Source organism: Pelodiscus sinensis, chromosome 7, assembly GCF_049634645.1.
Source record: "Pelodiscus sinensis isolate JC-2024 chromosome 7, ASM4963464v1, whole genome shotgun sequence".
Lineage (NCBI taxonomy): Eukaryota > Metazoa > Chordata > Testudines > Trionychidae > Pelodiscus > Pelodiscus sinensis.
Window position 1 is genome coordinate 36,334,562 of NC_134717.1, and position 23,101 is coordinate 36,357,662.

A 23,101-nucleotide genomic window follows, 5' to 3' on the forward strand; every position below is an offset into this window, starting at 1 on the left:
ACAATAGGATGGCTTCCTGTCACAGAGAAAGCAGCATCCACCAAACCTGAAAATAAGGAATAAATTAATGATGAGAGCAATTATCCATTGGAACAGTTCATCGGGGTCCTGGTGGATTCTCCATCACTGGCTGTTTTTTAAAATCAAGACAAAATGTTTATTGTAGAAAATATGCTCTAGGAATTATTTTGGGAAAAGTTCTATGGTCTCTATTTTACAGGAGATTTAACTAGATTATCACAATGACCCTTATTGAAGCAGGAATCTGAAATGAGCCAATTAACTGCCTCTTGAAGGGAAAGCTGTGGAGAAGAAGTTTCAAGAAAAATCCAGAAGAACAGGGAGAAAGAACAAAGTTATCAGGCATATGGTTGCAGAAAAATGGATAATTCTATGGAAATATTCTAAGTTCTTATGGCTACAGAATCACTGAGCCAAAAGAGGAAAATGACGAAGAATGACTCTTGCGCAAAAGGGATTTTTTGCGCAAAAATCTCTTGTGCAAAAGGGACCTGGAGGAAGAAATGCAAATGAGAGTATGACATACACAAATGAGCGCTCTATTTGCATTTCCTCTTGTGGAAGAGGATCGTAGTATAGATGTAGCCCCCGAGTTAATGTTTCAGCCTTTTTATAGACTCAAACAGGCACACTGCTTTAATTACCATTCAGTTCATATTTCTGACATTTGTACCATGACCAGAAGGGCTAAGCACAAAATTACAAATGAAAGGGAAGATTGTGAAGCACAATTCTGCAGCAACAGTCAAATTCCTCAGCCAAATTTTTGTCTACAGAATTTCAGAAGTGTCCTAAACAGGGTCCTATCTATGACTAGTGCCACCGACAGAATGATTGATGTGCACAAGAGTCCAGAATCAGAGCCTAGAGCTGTTTGTGTGTACTGTTTTCCAGCACTGTACACAACTGAAGGGACAGACATCTCCACTGCTATGTAGGCACTGTTCCACAACACAGCTTCATTTCCATAGCCATAAGTGATATTCATCTCACAACAATGCACTTGAAGGAAGCATAAAAACTGTGGTTAGTGAAAAAGAAGGAAATGCTAATTTTGATTTTTTTTTGCACTTTTGGTTTTGAATATTGCCCCACGAGCCCACAAATATCAAATAACGTGGGCTTCTCGAAGCAGGAAGTTTGAAGCACAGATGTTCTAGTCTGAACTTGAAAGTTTGTGTGTCTCCAAAGCTAGGAAGGTTTTACAGAATCTGACAAAGAGGAAGATGAATTATGTAAACCTACTTTATTCTTCAGTCACATATGGTGGTGAATAAAAAGACTAAAATTAAATTGCGGCTTTAATGTACAGACAAAGTTCAAAGGGAGACTTTGGGAGAGTTTGAAAGTGTGAGGGTATGCCTACATTAGATACATTATAATGGCCCAGCTACACTGCTGTGGTATAGATCCTCACAGTGATGGAAGGGTTTCTTCAGTTACTACAGTAAAGCCATCTTTCAGTGGCGGTCAATGGAAGAATTCTTTTATCGTACTAGCATTGTCCATGCTGGGGTTTACAAGCTTGATTGATGCAGTGAGATCAGTCTGTCCTTCTAGTACAGGTCATCTGTTTTCTTCAGGGAGATTGTGAAGAAGAATCTCTCTTTCCTTCCCTAGCACTTAATTTCAGTACCTTTGCCTCTTTTGTCTGAAGGTTCAATTAACTACCCTGACTCCATAAGACCTCCATTTTAGACCCTGTACCCTTGCACTTATCCTCCCACTAGGAAGATACCAATGACAAAATAACCAAAACATTCCTTGAACAGCAGGCCAAAGTTGCTGAAGAGTAATACAGAGCCCTGCTTTAGCAATCCATGTAGCACCTATTCCTTAATATGATAACATTAGTAGTTCACAACGGTAGTTGGAAAGAGGCAAGACTAAATCATCTGGGTCTCTGACGACTACTTTTGTCTGACAAAATCATTTTGCCACAATGAAAGAACACTGAAAATCCTAGACAATAAGAGTAATTTGTTCTCCAATCATATTATAGAGTTGTAAAAGATGGTAGCATATGTAAAATGGGTGAATTTAAGACCAAAGTTCATTACAGCTAGAAGAAATCAATGACAAAGAAAAGCCTTATTAAGGATCCATGTAACACTAGATTAAAGTGCAGAAAATTAGAAAAATCCTCTAAAAATGATGGGTTGATTATACAAAATGTATTAATATTTAATTTATTTTAATCTATGGGAATAAGATACAAAATATGATTATAGCAAATGAACTGTACACATCATTAGTGTAAAGCATCATTGTGTATTACAGATTCTAGTAAACATCAGCATCAGAGATTTATAACTTGGTTTGGATATTTGCAAAATCTATTGAAAGATAAATGAATTCAGCAGATACAAATTCAAAATCTGAGCTGAAACTAAAAAAAAAGGAAGAGAAAAAAGTTAGAAGAGGTATATTCTTGCATGAGAAAAAAAATCTAGGCCTAAAGTTAAATTTCCCATTATATAACATTCACAGGAATCCCCATAACTTACAGTGAAATATCTGAAGTATTAATGGCACCTGGAAGTTAGATACACCATCTTGCTTCTTGAGGAAAGACACTGACACTCTCAGAAACAAAATGAAAACTAATTTCAGAGAAAGCCAGCTTCTTAACTTTCTGATTTGAATTAGAGCCTTTTTGTACATAGTTTTGTATCCACTTTTTGCCCAGATTGCTTTTAAGTTTCCACTTACTTCCTCAGATTTTAACTTGGTCCCATACAATCAAATTTGATCTTCAAAAGCTTCCTTTTTGCTACATCTAAGTTACTATTGGTTAATATTTAAGAATTTCCTCTGAAAATATCCAGATATGTTTGTGAGCATCACCTCTTGCAAGCAAACTACTTTAAGGCTATTATAGGGTGGGTGCATAAATGGCTGGATAACCGTTCTCAGAGAGTAGTCATTAACAGTTCACAATCCTGCTGGAAAAGCATAAAAAGTTGGGTCCGCAGGAATCTGTTTTGGGACCGGTTCTGTTCAATATCTTCATCAACGATTTAGATCTTTGCATAGAAAGTATGATTATTAAGTTTGCATATGATACCACGCTGGGAGGAGTTGCAACTGCTTTGCAGTATAGAGTCATAATTCAAAATGATCTCGACAAACTGGAGAAAAGGTCTGAGATACATGTAGAAATTTTCAAAGATTTCTGAACTGAGAAACATTTTGGGCTCAGTTATAGACAGAGGTAGTAGCAGTGTAAACAGGTGAAGTTGCCAAATGACTTCTATTATAAAGCCCAGTTTTCAGTTCCTTCAAACGTTGCCAAACTTTACCCATCCATGCTGAAATTGGCCATACTAATCATCTGCCCTAGGCTGAACATTTTTGGAACTTTTAGCAAAAATAGTTCATTATTTTCCTCAGAAATATGTTGGTTTGCCCACCTTCAAACCATTTCCCCAAGTGTTGCAAAGTTCTAATGCCTTCTCTCTTTGGAACAGGGAAATGGAAAAATCTCCCAGATTTTGGTAGAGATTATTTAGAAGTTGGGTAGAAAGAGATATTTTTCCCTTATCCCATAAAATAGAGATTTCAAAATATTCCCATTAAACATTGAGGCAAAAGAGTCAAGCTCTAACAATTTTTCTTTATGAAAAACCAAGTACACACCCCAGAGCAGGTAACATCCTCGTGAACACTCACGTGGGATGAAAAAGTTTCTGCTCTGGCTGATTCAGAGCAAGGACTTGAACCTGTGTCTCCTATATGACCGGATGTTTGTCCTGTCCACTGGGCTTTTGGCTAATCATCTCTCCCCATATACATATGCCTCCTGCCTTTCTTCAGAAACCTTTCCACAAAAAGTTTAGGTTCTGACAAAGTAGTACTTTTTTTTTTGGGGGGGGGGGGGGTGTCCAAACACTGTTAGCTTTCTCTGTTTATAAACCAGCATGCACGTAGAGACAGCTTGCATGTAGTCAGTAGAGGCCTGACAGGTGAATTTTCCAAGTTCCATTTGAACAGGACATGCTACAGCCTCTCTGCACTTGCCAATTCCAGAAGCTGTAGCATCAAACACCAGAACTGAGACCAGGAAGACAGTCACCCAATGTTCTCTCTGCTGGTGCTCAAGCAGTATTATATTCTGTCTGGAACACAGAGGAGATAGAAGGTGGTGGTGATGGGAGTGGAGAAAGTAGATGGGGCCAAGCAAGTGTGGTGGGTTGGAAAGGGGCTGGTATTAGGAGATCAATGCAAGATTTGCACACTGAACTCAAAGTACACATACAGAACCTGAATATCAATTTAATCTATTTAAAAACTGGACTTGGGGAAGAATAAAGCTACCCTTAAGTAAAAAAGCATAATCAGAATAATTTACAGACGAGTAATTGTGAAACTGTTGCTGTTAAAATACAAAAAAAGTAAAAGTTTAACAATCTGCAGCATAAATAAATTAAATCCTGTTCCCAAAAACCACTGCAGCCAAAAGGTCTGAATAGTATCAGAACAGAGAAGAGTTAGCCATATAAGAAAGAGAGGAACTCTTTGCCTCAGCGAAGTCAATAGTAAAGCTACCATTTACTTCAATGAGACTAGTATTTCACCCATTATTCAAGATCGCTCAAATGGGGCCTAATCCTCTTCACATAATTAACTCAATGGGAGTATTTGTAAGAACTAACAACATGAGATTGGCTCCAAACATCATTACTGAGAAGGCGGGAGGGGGGCCTGCCACAGTAAGCACTGCCGTAAAATCTATTCAGTAACTTGCAAGTGGAAAAATCTGATTTTAAATTAGATTTGAAGACATCAGCTTCATATTTAATTACTAGAAATATGTGAAATATAAATGAATTCAAACTATGAAATCTATAATTTCTCAAAGGAACAGATAAAAAATGAAATATTAGAATATTCCATTACTGTGAAGCCCTCAGGTTTAAAATCCATTTGCTCTATTAATTTTCTATGTTTAAAATAGATCACATTCATGAAACCCCAGAACATGAGCTATGCTCAGTGATTCCACTCTTAACACCCAAGAAATGTATGTACAAATACTGTGCCTCCATCTGATGCTGCCACATGCCAGCTACATATTGCACCCGTTATTCAAGACTCAAATTCAGACTTAAAGCTTGTTGGGGGCTAAGATTGAACCTCTCGCTGTTTAGGAAACACAATCAGAAACAATTTGTTACAAATCGAGGAACAGCTGATACTTAAACCCCAGAACAGATCCCCAATTTAGTCTGTGGCATCTCCAGCACTGGAGGTTTTTAAAACCAGGTTGGAAAAATAGCTGTCAGAGATAGTCAAAATATATTTAGTCCTGACCTCTGAGCAAGAGTCTGGATTAGGTGACCTCTCAAGATCCCCTTCACTCCTACTTTCCTATGACTATTGGAAAGAAAAGCTAAAGAAAACATCCACTCAGTATGTAGCAGCAATAAAAAATAAAAATAAAAAAATAAAAAGCAAAAAATGTTAGGAACCATTAAAAAAGGGGATAGAGTGTAAGACCGAGAATCTTATTGTCTCTTTATAAAACCATGATACACCCAAATCTTGAATACTACATCCAGATGTGCTCGCCTCATCTCCAAAAAGATATATTGGCATTGGAAAAGGTTCAGAGAAAGGCAACAAAAAAGGATTAGGTGTTTGGAACTGGTCCCATATGAAGAGAGATTAAAAAGAGTTGGACTTTTCAGCTTTGAAAAGAGGAGGATAAAGGGGAATATGGTAGAGGTCTATAAAATCACAATTGGTGTGGAAAAAGTGAATAAGGAAAAGTTATTTACCAATTCCCACAATATAAGAACTAGGGGTCATCAAATGTAATTAATAGGTAACAGGCTTAAAACAAACAAAAGGAAATTTTTCTTCACACAGCGCACAGTCAACCTGTGGAACTCCTTGCAAGAGGATGTTCTGAAGAGCAGGACTTGAACAGGGGTCAAAAAAAGAGTTAAATAAATTCATGGAGGTTAGGTCCATCAACGGTTATTAGCCAGGATTGGTAGGAATGGTATTCTTAGCCTCTGTTTGTCTGGAAATGGATGACAGGAGAGGGATCACATGATGATTATCGGTTGTGTTCACTCTCTCTGGGGCATTTGGCATTGGCCATTGTCAGCAGACAAGATACTGGGATAGATGGGCCTCTAGTCTGACCTAGCATGGCTGTTCTTAAAGTCAATATATGTTTAGGTATATTTTCTCTTTGAGTTAAAAAGAAAGAGCCAAAATTCCTACCTTCCCTTATTGTTGCCTTATAACAAAAGACAATAAGTGTTTTACACATAGCTAGAGAATATTTTACTTGCTTACAGCACAAACCACAGAAAACGATAAAAGAATTTCAAAACTAGGTTGAGAAAACATATTTCTTGATACTTTACCAAGCATATCACAAATAATAATGCAAGCCCATTAACTTGTCTTAATGAATGTTTTAAAGGAAATAGTAGCATACTGTAAAATAATCTACTAAATGGCTTTTGCTGAATTGTGCATGATGAATTAGAGGGTTCTAATTCACAAGAGTATTCTGTACTTTAATGTCTGGTAAATCCTGTTATACTAAATATAAATATATAATCAGACAATGAAACAGAAGACATACAGTATTATAAATCAATCAAAATTGCATGCATTTCATATTTGGTATTAAATTGATCCCTATATGGAAAAACAACATACAAACTTTGCACTGATGAAACACTACTTCTGAGGACATAATGATATTTAAGGGGTATATAAGCTTTACACTTACTCTGTGAACAAGTTTTTAGAAGACAGATTTTAGCTTTCTAAAATAAGATGAATGCTTCTTTTAAATTATTAGATCACTTCTGAAAAAAAGAAAGATGGTAAATTCTATTAATCCAATATAGGTGCCTCAAATTAGGCTTTGAAATCCATATTTAGGCAGCAAAAGAAAAACAGCCTGATTTTCATAGGGTCATTGACAGTGTTCAGTACCTTTAATAGATTTTCTATTTATTTAGTTCCTGAAAAAACATTTAAGTTTGAACATTTTGCCCACAATTGAGCTGAGAATCAGATCTGGACTCTCTCAACTCTGCCATTTAAAAAGGACATGGAGGCCACCAGCCGCCACCACCATCAGAAGTGCAGCAGGGCTAAGGCAAACTTCCTGCCCATTCTTACTCTATGCCACTCCTGGGAGTGAATAGCACCAGCCCTGTGGCCCTGGGGGCAAGGGGAGGGTATCTACGCACCTGACCTCATGTCAAACACTGACTCAATGGCTCCCATTGGCCAGGAACCATGCAGCAGGGCAGTGCCTGCAAGCTGTAGTGCGTGGAAGCCTCCCAGCCCTCCTGCCTAGGAGCCAGAGAGATGTGTTGGTCACTTTTAGGAGACACCTCAGGTAAGCGCTGCCCTGCCAGAGCCCACGCCCTCTCTGAATCCCAATTCCCTGCCCCATCCTGGTGAAAGCGAGTGAGGGAAAGAGAGCTCAAACAACAGACAGGGGAACGGAGAGAGCAGGATTGGGGCCTCCAAGAAGGAGCAGGACAGGGGAGTGGCATCAAAGAAGAGGCAGGACGGGGAGTGTGGGGCTTGTGCAAGTAGACAGTTGGCCACCCTAGCAGGCCAGCATATGGAAGCCCTGGCTATGTTGGCAGCATCACCTGGCATCAGACAGTATAGGCAGACCACGTCTGTGCAGGTGCAACTTATGCGTGTGTGGGGGCTTATTGACTGTTCTGATCTAGGGCCTGGAACTGCTGTCAGTGGGAGTGCATATGTTTTGAAAATTTAATTGGTTAATAATTTAAAGCACTTTATGTTCTCCTCATCATAGGATCACCAACGTATATTAAACTATTTTCCAATTTTAGCAAGTCTTCCTGGTTTTATTTTTTAAAACAAAAATCCTATTTTATCACTGTTACTTTTCTACACCTCTCAGCCCCAGATGTATGTGGCAGGTCACTCTCTCTAGCACCAGTGAAAGCTTTCCCTTGTATAAGTTTTACAATTTCAAATATATACAGAAAAGAAAGAGAAGATCCTTGTTTATATAATTAGTCCATCTCACAGTCACCACAGGACTGTTTTCTATTCTGTAGATTGTGCCTCATTTACATTGAAATGGATGAATCCAGTTTATATTTGAAACATATTGTGGACATTATTGTGGACATTATTTATTATTTGTTTTGCCATCATGCCAATAAGCCTGGAAGTCATGGAGCAGAACTTCATTGTACTAGGGATGCTTATAGAATAGTCGACAGGATAGTTGACAATCATTTCCCCAGCACTGCATGGAGCCCGGGGTCAGTGGGGGAGTCCCCAGCTGATCCTGGGCTCCACACAGCGCTTTCACCTTTGAAGTATAGCCCTAGAGCTGTTGCTACTCTTCAAAGGCAGAGGCACCCTATCAACTAATCAAATAGTAGATGCAAAATGCATTGACTATTCAATTAGTCAATACTTAACATCCTTACATTGTACAGTACTAGGTGCTACCACTTCTTTTGGAAGACTGCAGTATTCCACAGACTAACAAACCTCACCAGCCATAACATTTTTCTGCTAATCAGTCTAAAACCATCATCACCATCACCAGTTGATTGTAATCAACTGGTCGCTCGCAGGGGCACAGCCAGTCGATTATGAGGAGGTGTTCCCTGGCCATACCCCCACCAGCACCCTGCTTCTGCCCCCCTGCTCCTGGCCAGATATCTACCTCCTGGCCAGATACCTAACCCTACTCCTCTACCCTACTTTCCACACAGATTCTGCACCCCCATCTCTATCCCACTTACTTGCAGCCCTGTCCCACACAATGGATCCCTCATTTTGGCCCCACCTCAGAGTGTAGAGGGGTCCACAAAATCCACTAACCCTGGAACCCCAGAAGAGTTCATAGAATCATAGAACCATAGAGCTGGAAGAGACCAGAGAAGGTCATCAAGTCCAGCCCCTTACTCTAGGCAGGACCAATCCCAACTAAATCAACCCAGCCAGGGCTTTGTCAAGCCGAGACTTAAACACCTCTAGGGATGGGGACTCCACTGCTTCCCTAGGTAACCCATTTCAGTGCTTCACTACCCTCCTAGTGAAATAGTTTTTCCTAATATCCAACCTGGACCTCTCCCACCACAAATTGAGACCATTGCTCCTTGTTCTACCATCTGTCACTACTGAGAACAGCCTCTCTCCATCCTCTTTGGAACTTCCCTTCAGGAAGTTGAAGTCTGCTATCAAATCCCCCCTCACTCTTCGCTTCTGCAGACTAAACAGACCCAACTCCCTCAGCCTCTCCTCATAAGTCATATGCTCCAGCCCCCTAATCATTTTGGTTGCCCTCCGCTGGACCCTCTCCAATGCGTCCACATCCTTTTTGTAATGGGGGTGGGAGGCAGAACTGGACACAATACTCCAGATGTGACCTCACCAGAGCTGTATAAAGGGGTATAATGACATCTCTGGATCTGCCGGCAATGCTCCTCTTAGTGCAACCTAATATGCCATTAGCCTTCTTGGCCACAAGGGCACACTGTTGACTCATGTCCAGCTTCTCATCCGGGCTACATCTACATTGGCATCCCTTTCCGGAAAAGGGATGCTAATGAGACAAATCAGAATTGCAAATCTGTGGGGGATTTAAATATCCCCCGCGGCATTTGTATTTACATGGCTGCCGCTTTTTTCCGGCTGGGGGATAAGCCGGAGAAAAGCACCAGTCTAGACGCGATTCTCCGGAAAATAAGCCCTACTTGAAAGTAGGAATAAGAAATCCTCCAGAAAAGGGCTGCTTTTCCGGAGAATCGCGTCTAGACTGGCGCTTTTCTCCGGCTTATCCCCCAGCCGGTAAAAAGCGGCAGCCATGTAAATGCAAATGCCGCGGGGGATATTTAAATCCCACGCGGATTTGCAATTGCGATTTGTCTCATTAGCATCCCTTTTCCGGAAAGGGATGCCAATGTAGACGTAGCTCCACTGTAACCCCCAAGTCCTTTTCTGCAGAACTATTACTTAAGTGGTTGGTCCCCAGCTTGTAACTATGCTTGGGATTCTTCCGTCCCAAGTGCAGGACTCTGCACTTGTCTTGTTGAACCTCATCAGATTTCTTGTGGCCCAATCCTCCAATTTGTCTAAGTCACTCTGGACCCTCTCTCTGCCCTCAAGCATATCTACCTCTCCCCCTAGCTTAGTGTCATCCGCAAACTTGCTGAGGGTGCAATCCATCTCCTCATCCAGGTCATTAATAAAGATATTGAACAAAACTGGTCCTAGAACTGAACCGAACCTTGGGGCACTCTGCTAGAAACCGACCGCCATCCTGACATCAAGCCATTGATCACTACCCGCTGGGCCCAGCCTTCTAGCCATCTTTCTATCCATTTTACTGTCCATTTATCCAATCCACATTCCCTTAACTTGCTGGCAAGAATATTGTGGGAGACGGTATCAAAAGCCTTGCTAAAGTCAAGGTATATCACAGCCACTGACTTTCCCACATCCACAGAGCCAGCTACCTCATCATAGAAGCTAATCAGATTGGTCACGCATGACTTTCCCTTTGTGAATCCATGCTGATTACTCCTAATCTCTTTCCTCTCTTCCAAGTGCCTCAAAATGGATTCCTTTAGGATCCCTTCCATGATTTTTCCAGGAACCGAGGTAAGACTGACAGGCCTATAGTTCCCTGGATTGTCCTTCTTCCCTTTTTTGAAGATGGGCACTACATTTGCCTTTTTCCAGTCATCCAGGATTTCTCCCAATCTCCATGACTTTTCAAAGATAATGGCCAAAGGCTCTTCAATGACATTTACCAACCCTCAGTACCCTCAGATACATTAAGTCCGGACCCATGGATTTGTGTGCATTTAGCTTTTCTAAATAGTTCCTAACCTGTTCTTTACAAACCAAGGGCTGTCGATCTTCATCCCATCTTGCGTCACTTAGCGAATTAGTCCGGGAGCACACCTTGTCCATGAATACAGACGCAGAGAAAGCACTGAGTACTTCAGCTTTCACCACATCATCTGTCACTAGGTTACCCCCTTCATCCAGTAGGGGTCACACACCCTCTCTGATCACCTTCTTCTTGTTAATGTGCCTGTAGAAATCTTTCTTGTTATCCTTCACATCCTTAGCCAGTCGCAATTCCATTTGCGCTTTCACCTTCCTGTTAACCCCCCGGCATTCTTGAACTATACATTTAAACCCCTACCTGGTCATTTGTCCAAGTTTCCACTTTTTGTAAGCTTCCTTTTGGTGCTTAAGTTCACCAAGGATTTCCCCTGTAAGCCAATCCGATCTCCTACCATGTTTGCCTCTCTTGCTATGCGTCGGGATGGTTTCTTTCTGTGCCTTCAGTAAGGCTTCTTTCAAATACTGCCAGCTGTCCTGGACTCCTTTCCCCTTCATGTTAGCATCCCAGGGGATTCTGCCCATCAGGTCTCTGAGGGAGTCAAAATCTGCTTTTTTGAAGTCCAAGGTGTGTATTTTACTACTCTCTTTTCTTCCTTTGGTCAGGATCCTGAAATCTACCATCTCATGATCACTGCTTCCCAGGTTGTCACCCACCTCTACTTCCCCTATTAGTTCCTCCCTGTTTGTGAGCAGAAGGTCAAGCTGCGCACAGCCCCTGGTCAGATCCTTCAGCACTTGTGTCAAGAAGTTATCCCCAACATTCTCCAAAAACGTCATTGGTTTCCCAACAGATGTCAGGAATTAAAGTCCTCCATGAGAACCAGGGCGTGCGATCTGGAAGCTTCTCTCAGTTGTCCAAAGAAAACCTCATCTACCTCATCCACCTGATTCGGTGGCCTGAAGCAGACCCCAACCTCCACATCACTGCTGTTGTTTGTTCCTTTCAACTTAACCCATAGACTCTCAACAAGTTTTTCTCCCTCTTTATACTGGAGTTCAGAGCAGTCGTAGTGCTCTCTTACATATAGTGCCACTCCTCCTTTTCTCCCCTGCCTGTTCTTCCTGAACGGTCTATACCCTTCCATGACAGCGCTCCAGTCATACGAGTGATCCCACCAAGTCTCTGTTATGATTTAATTGGGATATTTCTTGGACTTGGCCAGGGCCTCCAGTTCTCCCTGTTTGTTTCCCAGGCTTCTCTCATTAGTGTACGAACACCTCAGATAACCAGTTGATCGCCCTATCTTCTCCATTTGAATCAGGGGTCCTCCTTTCTTGCATTTCTTCCCGGTATCTGACTATCCCACTCCCCTCAGGGTTTTGGTCACTGTCCCCCGACAAACCTTGTTTAAATCCCTCCTCACTAGGTTTGCAAGCCTGCCCATGAAGATGCTCCTTCCTCTCTTCGTTAGGTGGATTCCATCTCTTTCTAACAATCCTTGTGCCCGGAACAGAGTCCCATGGTCGAAGAAACCAAAGCCCTCTCTGCGACACCACCTGCGCAACCACGAATTTACGTTCTCAATTCGATGATCCCTGGCCAGTCCTTTCCCTTCAACAAAGAGGATGGACGAGAACACCACTTGCTCTCCGAGTTCTTGGATCCTTCTTCCCAGAACTACATAATCCACAGTAACCCGCTCAAGGTCATTCTCGGCCGTATCGTTAGTTCCCATGTGAAGAAGCAGGAAGGGGTAGCGATCTGAACGTTTGATCACTTTGGTAAGCCTCTCAGTCACATCCTGAATGCGAGCTCCCGGTAAGCAGCACACCTCTCGAGATTCCAGGTCCGGATGGCAGATGGATGGCTCAGTCTCTCTTAGGAGGGAGTCCCCGACCACCACCACCCGTCGTTTTCTTTTGGGGGTGGTGGCCGTGGAACCCCCATCCCTAAGACTACACATCTTATGCCTTACAGTAGGTGGTGTTCCCTTCCGATTTCTTCCTTGTGAGGTCCTTTCCAAAGCATTCAGCACTGCAGAGCCTGTGGAGAGAGCCTGAAAGCGATTACTTACTCTATAGCATTGGGGGATTCCCATGCTGGCTTTTTTCCCCTTCTAGGAGTTACATGCTGCCAGTTGCTTGAAGGATTAAATGTTGCCTTCTATCAAGGAAGTCTTCATCCTCTCTGATCGAGCATAGGGTCGATACTTGGGCCTCCAGTCCTCTAATTTTTTCTTCCAAAATGGCGACCAGCTTGCACTTAGTGCAGATGAAATCTGTTCTTTCTTCTGGGAGGAAGACAAACATGGCACACACCATGCAGGTAATCACCATCCATCGCTGTTGTCCTGTTCGCAAGCTCCCGAGGCCTTAACTTAGTCCTGAGCGTAAAAAGGTTGGAGACCACTGCTGTAAAGATATTGACCAATTGAAGGGAGCTGAGGAAAAACAAAATGCAGCAAAAATGGTAGGGATGTCTTATTTTAAATGATTGAAAGATGGAAGTAGTCTAAAAGATGGAAGTAGTCAGCCTGTCTAAAAGGATGGGAGTCCAACCTTTCTCAACTATTTCAAAGGGGTACTTGCAAAGGAAAACAAGAAGTTAAGTAGGTATAATCAGGGTGCTCGTGGGTGTCTGGTCAGGGGGAGGAGGAAGAAGCAGAAACAGGGTGCTGGTGGGTCTCTACCCAGGGGAGAAGGAGCAGGAGCAGGAGCAGCTCAGCCAGTACCTGGGGGTCTCCAGGGACATGTATCTCTCAGGCAGGCTCTTCAGGCAGCACTGAAAGAAGTGCACATGTGGCTCCTTTAAGAAATACAGCCACTCCTCGTATGAGACCCCTAAGCCATTTTAATCCCCCCTTCTTCCCAGAGCACAGGGGAAGGAAGGAAGGAAAAATAAGAAAACACATGCACTGCTGTGGGAAGGGGAGGAGCAGTGCATGCACACTTCCTGAGAAACCATCTCTGGCACAGAGCCTTGGGATTCACCTCCCCACTCCCAAAGGATGCCAGCTCTGGCTCAAAATTTGTGAGGGGCAAGAGACTGTTGCACCATTACAGGTGGGGGAGAGTGACTCAGGGCTGGGAACACTGCCTCGCTATCAACTGGCTAGTGACCGCTGCTTTATGTCAATGAATTTCTGAAAACTCAATTCAACATTCCAGGTGCATTTATATTAGAACTTCATAGAAGGGGAATACTACCTTCCTGATGTCTCTCTAGTATCTAGTCAAACAATAGTCCACCACAAATTCTGTCAATGACAAAATGCTACGTACACACAAACTAGACACCTGAAATTGAATTATTCTGCTGTGAACTGGTTTATCTTAATGCAAATACTGCGTACCTGTAATAGTTGTGTGTGGCCTATCACTCCACTGGTCTCGTTTGACAATGACACCATATGCTCGGGAAAATAGTTCTGTTAAAAGAGAACATATTATTAAAACATCTCTAAATGTGAATACAAAAACCTTCAGATTTCTCAGGCATATAAACAGATTTGCCTTCCAACTGCCCCGAGCAAAAAAGACAATGAGACATTTCCACACTCAAAAAATTTAGGAAAGGGTTGGGGGAATCATTAAAATAACCTCAAATTGTGCTATTTTATAAATTTCACCTGCTGAGTTCATGACGGCAAACTTCAAAAAAATTTGTTTAAAGATTTCAATGCAGGCAAAAGAGTCTGCTGAGTCACGTCATATTCCAGGAAAGACTATAAATCTGGGGTATGTTTACACTACAAAAACTCATGACAATGGGCCTCAGAACCCGGGTCAATTGACTCAGGCTCACACTGTTGGACTAAAGCAGCAGTATAGATGGTTTCATCCATGCGGGTTTCAAAGCGTGCCCTCCAGGTCAAGCCCCATATGCCCAAGTGTGTTGACTCAGCTCACTCTTGCTGCCAGGTTATGGTTGTTACTTTTATTTTTGGTGTGTTCTTGGTTTGTTTGATAGTGTAGACATACCCTTAGATCCTCAGGTCATCATTCAGCCTCCTCTTCACAACATACAGATTGGCTGCAGGCTTCAAAATACTACTGTTTAAGAAGAGTGGAAATCCTTATATAATGTATTATCATGTAATGTTTTGTGGAAGTTGATAATACCCAATGGAAGAAGAAAAAAATGGGATACGCTGCCAAAAGCATTTATTTAAAATCATATTGAAACAAAATGTGGATTACTGTATACTAGCTTTTATGAATGCAAAAAAAAGGCCCTCTACGATTTGCTGTGAATGCACACTTTATTCTCTATGAATATGGATCATGTGATGAAGCTGCAAAAATACAAGAGGTATTATAGGTCAGAGCTAGTCTAAGCACAGTGCCACTGACTGAACTGCAGTTATTCACCACAGACTTTCATTTCAAATGATGAATATGGTTTTTTAGGATTATTTAAGAGTTACGTGTTTTTGAGACAATGTTCCAACTCCATCTTCTCTTGGGACTGTACCATTCTTGTTGGGCATATAAAGACCCTGATGGGTTAACTAATGAGAATCTATATTGTCCACTAAAGCTGCATGACTGTTTGCACAACAGACCACACCCACTGGCCAACCAACCTACTGGGTCTAATTATATAAAGAAATTCCAATGGACTACCATAATATCTAAGCTTCTGATTGTTAATTAAATTTAGCAACATCTTGAGATATAGAGAGATATTCCCATTCAAAAATAGGGAAGGAAGATAGAGAGTGATTAAGTGATTTGCTCAAAATAATACATGCAGAGCATGGAACAGAACCCTAAACTCCTGTGTCTCTTCTACCTCTGGCTGTGGTACAGACATAGGTTAAGTTCTATGAGAAGTCATCCCTACATTAGCTTTGATCAAACCAGTGTGGCAAAACAGAGTGCAAGTAGGACACAAGGTGATGTGGGGAGGAGCTAGCAGCTATTTGCACGACCTTGTGCGAGACCATATAGATAACTGCTTGGGTGGTGAACCCTTCTCAGAGCTCACGTAATGGTGACTACACTGCTACTTTTAACACACTACAACAATTGGAGCTAGTGCAAGTATGTCCCCTCAAGATGAAATTTACACCTTCCAGCTCTGGCATAGACATATCTGTAGTGATTTAACATCATTCTTCCATTCCTTTAACAGGTTATAGGTAGACTTAGGTTCCATGTTATTATACTGATCACTACAAGTCCTCCTGCATTTATGGCATTCCCTCACATCACTATGCCACATGGCTTCAGATGTCAGGGCAGCAGGGACAGCTGTCTGAACCCACAGTGCTTTTTAAAAAGATATACTTACCACTGGATGTTTAAAAAACTCATATTTAGCATAGTTTTTTCTAAAATACAGTCTATTTTCTTCTTCCATTCCCCAGTTTGATTGGACATCAAGTACCAATTCATGGTCTTCTAGAATTCTTTCTGTAATGCAAAGAAAAATGCATAACCCAGCAACATAATGTTTAACCCATGAAAACTTGACTGAAGAGTTATGTCTGGATCTATGTTCAGCCCAACATGAACAAGCCATATTAACACCTTCAATTCATCAAGTCTGTTTTACTTTTTGTCACCAAAGTCAATGCTCTTGTATAACCCAAATGCTCATAAAACATGTCTGCTGCAGTTGAGCAAGCTAATGTCCATCTCTTTAAACACCGTGGCTACGTCTACACTGCAGGCTTCTTGCGCAAGAACGGCCATTGTTGCACAAAAACCTGCAGCGTGTCTACACTGCATGCGTGTTCTTGCGCAAGTAAAATTACAGTAAAGCATAGGAACAGAGGGCTTTTGCACAAGGGTTATTCCTTTCCCCACAAGGAACAAACCCTCTTGCAAAAGAGCTCTTGTGCAAGAAGGCGGTGTGGATGGGCAACAGGGGTTTCTTGCACAAGAGAGCGTCCACACTGCCATGGACGCTCTTGTGCAAAAGCACATGGCAGTATGGACATGCTTTTGTGCAAGAACTCTTGTGCAAAACAATTCTTACTCAAGAAGCTTGCAGTGTAGACATAGCCCAACAGTGTTTTATATTATATATTTTTTAAAAATTCCTGTGGGAGGACAAAGTGATGTCATCATGTCACTCTGCATCCTGTGCGCCTCTCCCCCCATCCTCCCCCCATGCGGCCTCCTCCTTCATCCCTCCCCGATGCTCCAGGAAGCAGTGTGGCCTCCCTTCTCCCCGGTAGGGATGTAAGGGAATAGTCAAGTTGAGTACCCAACTACTCTACTTGCATTCCCCACCTCCTGCCCCACTCAATGCAGTGAAGAAGGGAAGAGCCTGGGGCCAGCAAGGACCCAGGACAAGCCAGCTGCTCTGGGTGTGGCCCAGCCACAGCTCCACCCTCTGCTGGTCCCATGCACTGGGCTGGCACTGCTCTCCCAGGAGCCCCGCATGCTTGGCAGACAAGGAAGTGGCCATTTGCCTGGGCAGTCAAAGTGCAGCAGCGAGGTGAACTCAGTGCTCCCAGGCTGGGCTCGGGAACATGTTGACTGGCTGGGCTGGCAGCACTCCCGTGGCAAGCTGGGCAGATGCCACCGGCTCCATGTGGGTTGGGCAGATAGGGGCAGCACCTTAGGCTGGGCTGGGTGCTTGGGGAGTCCAGCCACTCCCTACGGGTACTTGGGATGAGGATCCAGCAGCAGTGCCGGTGTGGCTGGGCTCGCTGCTCGGCTGGGCACTGAGCAGCAGCAGCCTGCAGGGTGAGCTCTGGTCCCTGCCCGAAAGCCCATCACCAGGGCTTTGTGGCTTAGCCCAGGCACGCTGCAACCCAAAATGGCCGAGCAGGGCTCACATGGTGAGGGCACAGTGAGGGCACAGCTCAGGCTGCAGACCTGCATCCACAGTTCGCCCACCTGACCCTGCAATTCTCTGTATGGCCTCCCCTCTTCCCGGTGCTCCGGGGAGGCAGGAGCCAGATGGCCTCGCCCCTCCCTGTACATCCAGCCCCCTCACAAACTCCCTCAGCTGAGACCCCGCACCCTCAGTCCTCTCACTCATATCCCCTAAACTGAGACCTTGCACCCCCAGCCCCCTCACACACCTCCACTGAGACCCTGCACCCTCACACACACACCCTCTGCTGAGACCCTGCACCCACCAACCCATTCACTCATACCTCCTCCCCCAAGCCAAGGCCTCACACCCTCACCCCTTCCACCAAGACCGCTTGCCTCCAGCCTGCTCTTGCACCCTCCCCCCGGCCAACCCACTCCTGTCCCCTAATCAGAAACCCTGCCCCCAGCCTGCTCTGCGCACACGCACGCACACACACACACACACACACACACAGCTCCCCTGGGGGTGGAGGCGGGGGATTGGCAAGCATAGCAAGCAGTGGGTACAGCCTCGTAGTAAACTCAAATACAAAACGAGGTATTGCCTTTTCCAAAACCAATTTATTGCATACTGTAATGTTTTTACACCACTCAGGACAGAGAGATGGTGATTTTGGCAGCAAGATTTTTTTAGTTATATAACTTCCTTCTTTGATACGTTAGAGAGAGAGCCAAAATTAGAGGGAATGGTTAATTACAAAAACACCCAATGTTCATTCATAAAGCTTCCTCCTCCACCCCCAATATTGGAAAAGTTTTTACTGAGTTACTCAAGAGCTGGCAAAGCTATTAGAAGTGATGCAATTTGTATAGATGTGAGCTCATTAACTAGGCTCGAAGCCAGACATTTAGATCTGCAAAACTATGTGGGGAATTTGAACCTTTTTGAAAACCAAGTCTGATTGCTAATTAACTTTACAGTAATTGAGGACTCAGAAAAATCTAAACAAAGCACTTACACAAATGGGTAAATAACCAATCAATCCACCTTTATCTGCTCCAGAGTTCTTTTGATTTTTTTTCAGAATGCTGTTGCATATCCTATCCTCTTTTGACAGTTGTCTTCATCTCATTTGACAGTTTCCTGCACTGCAAAAAATCACTAAACTAGGCTTGTATGAAAGGGACCAATCCTGCAAAAAGTTGTACATGTATTGAACTGCAAATACTAGAAATGCTACCATTGATTTCAATTAAACTATTTAGAGCGTGTAAAGTTAAGCCCATGCATAACCATTTGCAGAACTGTGACTGATTTTATTTCTGTACCTTGAATATCACTTTTAAAAAAGAAAGTTTAACTAAGAATACATTTCAATACACAGAAAAAAATATGGTAGACAATGTTTATATTGCTGATGGCACAAACCAATGAGGAAACACATTTTAAATATAAAGTGCAAAATGTTTTTTCTGCAACTTTAGTGAATTGTACTTAAAGGGACACTATTTATTTGTTGGAATTGGATTTGAAAGTGACAAATGATTAAATACAAATAAATAAATAAATGATTAAATAGTTTCAGTTACTGTTCTTGGCCCCACCACCACTTATACAGTTTTATATAACTTCTTTATTTAATGTCTCTTCCGCCCCCCCCCCCCCAGGAATCAAATCTAAATGAAAAAAGGAGTTTGGGAGAGTTCTCAGTTCCTTAGAGAGACAATGAGAAAGGTACAACAGCAAACTGTTGCTAGGAAAAATGCTAAAAGTAGAGTCTGGCACAGATGCAAAATTTATACACATGGATGCAGATATCCATGGTTATAAAACAAATATCCACCAAGCAGCTCTACCAGGAACCACAGTGACAGAAGTAGCAGCATGTCAGCCTGCTACTCAAGAACCAGTGCCCAGCCCAGGCAGCTTCTCTGATGTAATTGCACTGCCCCTAACTCTGCCCATTAGGTAGCTCCAGCCCTGGGAAAGCTCGTGCTGAGTGCCCAGCTGCTTCCAGGTGGGCTTCGGGGTGCAGCCCCAGACCAAGCCACCCACCCCACCCCAGCCAGCTCCGGGGAAGCCAGTGATAGCTGCCTGGCTGCTCCCGGGTAGACAGCTTGCTCCAGCTCCAGCACACAGCCAGGGAGAGCTGCGTAGTAGCTGCCTGTCTGCTTCCGCCCTAGCAGCAGCTCTAATCCTTGGGAAGCTGGTAGTGGCCGGGCAGGCACCAGGATCACTGGCAGCTGTTTTTGTTCATGCTAGTGCAAACAGGCAGCTTACACTAGTGTAAGCAGGCAGCTCACAAGCTCCCGGACAGAAGTAGCAATCTTAAGAAGGGAAAAAAGTACACGTCTATCCTTTTATTTAAACCTATTTTTTCATGCACCACTAAGATAAAGTTCAAGATTTTCAAAAGGATTAAATGACTGGGGGCCTAAATAGAAAGTGTGGAGCTCCAGTCCTCTGCAAATCAGACTATTTACAGAATCTCAAGCTGGGCACATAAACCATTTAAAAGTTACTTTTGAATACCTTGCCCAGAAAGAATTAAAAGGATAGGTGTACAACTGGAGACTCTTTCCATCAACAGTCATCATGTATTATGGCAAAATTTTCCCCTTGCCCAGCAAAACTACTATTCACAGCCCAAATATGGTGAAGTCTACAGACCTAGATTATTTACTGTGCCAAAAAATTTCCAATTCTCTACTGAGTTATTATACTCATATAGCTAAATTCTATCAGTAAGAAAAAAAATGGGTTCATAGGATACAAAGGCCACATACTGACTGGGCTCATGCAATAATTAGACCAATCATTCATCTTCAATGGTTAGCTTTTCAGTTAAAAATATAAATTAGAATTGGCTAACAGTTAAATCAAACTTTATTTTATAATCCCAATGCAGTTTTCATATTGTTTAGTACTAGAAGAAAGTGGGAGAAATTACTTAACCATATTCCTAGTTGGTTGTGTTTTTTAAATAAATGTTAAAAATCCAAACTGGCTTCATCTTAAATGGTGACAAGGTAAATACCACATTAATTAAAAAATACTTTAATATTTGACTCTAGTTTTGAAAATCCTACTATTAATTAGCAAATGTTTGAATCAAATTAAAAGCAAAGACAAATTTAACAAATTAAGACACAATAAAACTGGGGGTGAAGGGTGGATTGCAGAGTAAGTAAGTAACAAACAAGGTTAATAGGCTATAGGCATAACCCACCTTGTCCTGAATACAGGAGATGGAAATTTAACAAAGACTATATGAATTCTTGGGGTCACAACCCAATAAGGTAAGATAGAATCTCTCATATAACACTACATCATGCCTAATCCAATGGAAAATGTAGCAGCCCACCATACCCAACTAAATATCATTGGATTAAATAACCTCCACTATCACTGACTTTAAAAAAAAAAAAAAAAAAAACACCCTACACCTCCATTGGAAAGTTAATTTAACCCCTCTTCACAGGGATAAATAAATGAGGCAAAATTTCATATTCCTGGGAAAACACACTGAGAACTGAGATGTCCTCTGGAAACAGTTTTTTGATGATGTTGTTTTGTTTTGTTTTTAAAACAAACAGCAAATGTTGTTCTAGTTTGCCATTTAAACTGTTAAATTGCTGGCACTAAGACATTTAAATAAATACTATTTCCTGAATAAATAAATATTATTTCTTGGAACAAAAAGAAGACATACCACATCATCTCATGGATAGGTAAAGATAATGGTATAGCATATGAACTTTACTCAATGGATTTTTAAGGTAGTAGAATATACAACTTCTAATGTGTATTCTAATGCTTTCTGGCTTATATCTTATATCCTCTTTATCTTAATTAACTTTTCTTTTGGGGAGTAGATTTCATCCTTGCCTTTTCCTAAATTGTGCCTGTTTTGGGGGCTTCTCCTGAGAGAAATGCTTGAGGCCTAAATGCTGTCACTGAGAGGCCCCAAGAACCTCCACGTGAGAGGAAGGAGATTCAGAAAGAATGCCTGATTCCTTGTCCAAAAGCTTCAGAGGGGTAGCTAAGTTAGTCTGTAACTGGAAAAACTTAAAAAACAGAATAGTCTAGCAGCACCTTAAAGACTAACAAAACACGTAGATAGTATCATGCGCTTTCATGAGCACAACACACTTTTTCAGATGAATGGAGTTATTAAAGGTCCAGTTCCAAAATAAGTAGGAGATGTGGCAGGGAGAAGGAAAAAGAAGGGAAAAAAGGGGGGAAAAAATGGTCAATTGGAGTGTTCATGCTACATGAAGCTGATGTATTCTCAGTTGATAATGGAGTCTAAGTATGGACTCAAACTTTTCTTCTTTGACACAGATAAGGCTGACACACAATTAAATGAGTATTTGGACTTAACTTGCAAGAAATCCCTAATCAATAAAGATGGTCTAGCTGTTATGTCTCTACCTGCTGTCTACATTTGGAGCGGGGAGTGTGTGCATGATAATCTCATCAAATAAGTGCGCTAAATAGCAGCTCTGACATGACAGCATGGTCAGCAGCAAGCAGCTTCACAAGCTGTCCACCCAGAGCACAAACACACCTAGACACTCTGGATACATACTCAGGATGGCAGCTTGTGCTGCTGCTCACTGCTGCCCATGCTACAGCTTTGACACATATGGCCATTTCCTGCAATATTCTAGAAAACCCTAATGCATTAAGCATCATAGGAATTCTTTGCATTACAAATGCATGTTTATGTATTATTGTGGGATTGTATGTAACATCTCTAGGCAGGAAATATGACAAATAGGAAGTGTCGTGAGTTTCAAAGAGCTGTTTTAAAACAAACAGGCCAGATAATTTTGTTTCCTCCTGGAGTTGCTACTTAAGTGGATTTCCTAGGAGGAAATCCAAATTCCCTACCTCCAGACCAAACCTTTGGAAACTTCACCTTATAGAAAAAACCCACCATTTGTCTGATCACCTATTCCTGGTCTCTAAGGAATGAAGACCTAAACTGTATAAAAGGAGAAAAAACAGATTAATGGATGTGCTAGTTCTGAGCAAAGGTAGCAATGAATCCGTGGCTATTTTCCTGTGACTGGGAAACTCTTGGTGGAATCTGAAGGATTGTTCACCTGCTTGAGCCCTTGTTCGGGTAGGGTTATCTTATTTTCATGGTGTGCACTTCTTTTTAATGTTTTCTCAAAGAATTCTTTAAAAATAAATGTGATTGTTTAAAAAGAACGATGTGGTCACTTACTCCCCTCTCCAACTGTAGACCGAGCCTAAGGGCCTGTCTACACACCTCCTCAGTTTGGATTATGAGGGTATGAATTGTAACACACACTATTGCACTCCACTGCATGGACACTGCTGGTGCATACAAAGTACATAGTTCACTTTAACATAGTCCACTTTAAATGTACTAAGTACCAAACTAGTACCTTTTAGTTTGCACTCAGCCTCCACAAGGGAATTATAGTGAGGCGC

The 23,101-nt window shown here is 42.2% G+C and overlaps 1 protein-coding gene across 5 annotated transcripts in view; it reads right to left on the reverse strand.

Annotated features, from left to right (window-relative positions):
* The window catches only part of GRB14 (growth factor receptor bound protein 14), an 88,376-nt gene that overhangs the window by 20,718 nt on the left and 44,557 nt on the right, over positions 1-23,101 (reverse strand). For all 5 annotated transcript variants that reach the window (XR_012905197.1, XR_012905196.1, XM_075933511.1 and 2 more), the window contains exons 4-5: positions 16,154-16,275; positions 14,211-14,285 (exon numbers count right to left, since the gene is read on the reverse strand). Coding sequence is in view for 3 of the 5 variants with exons in the window: in XM_075933511.1 (XP_075789626.1) it covers positions 14,211-14,285; positions 16,154-16,275 (197 nt within the window). In the remaining 2 variants the exon portion in view is untranslated. The remainder of the gene's footprint in view (positions 1-14,210; positions 14,286-16,153; positions 16,276-23,101) is intronic.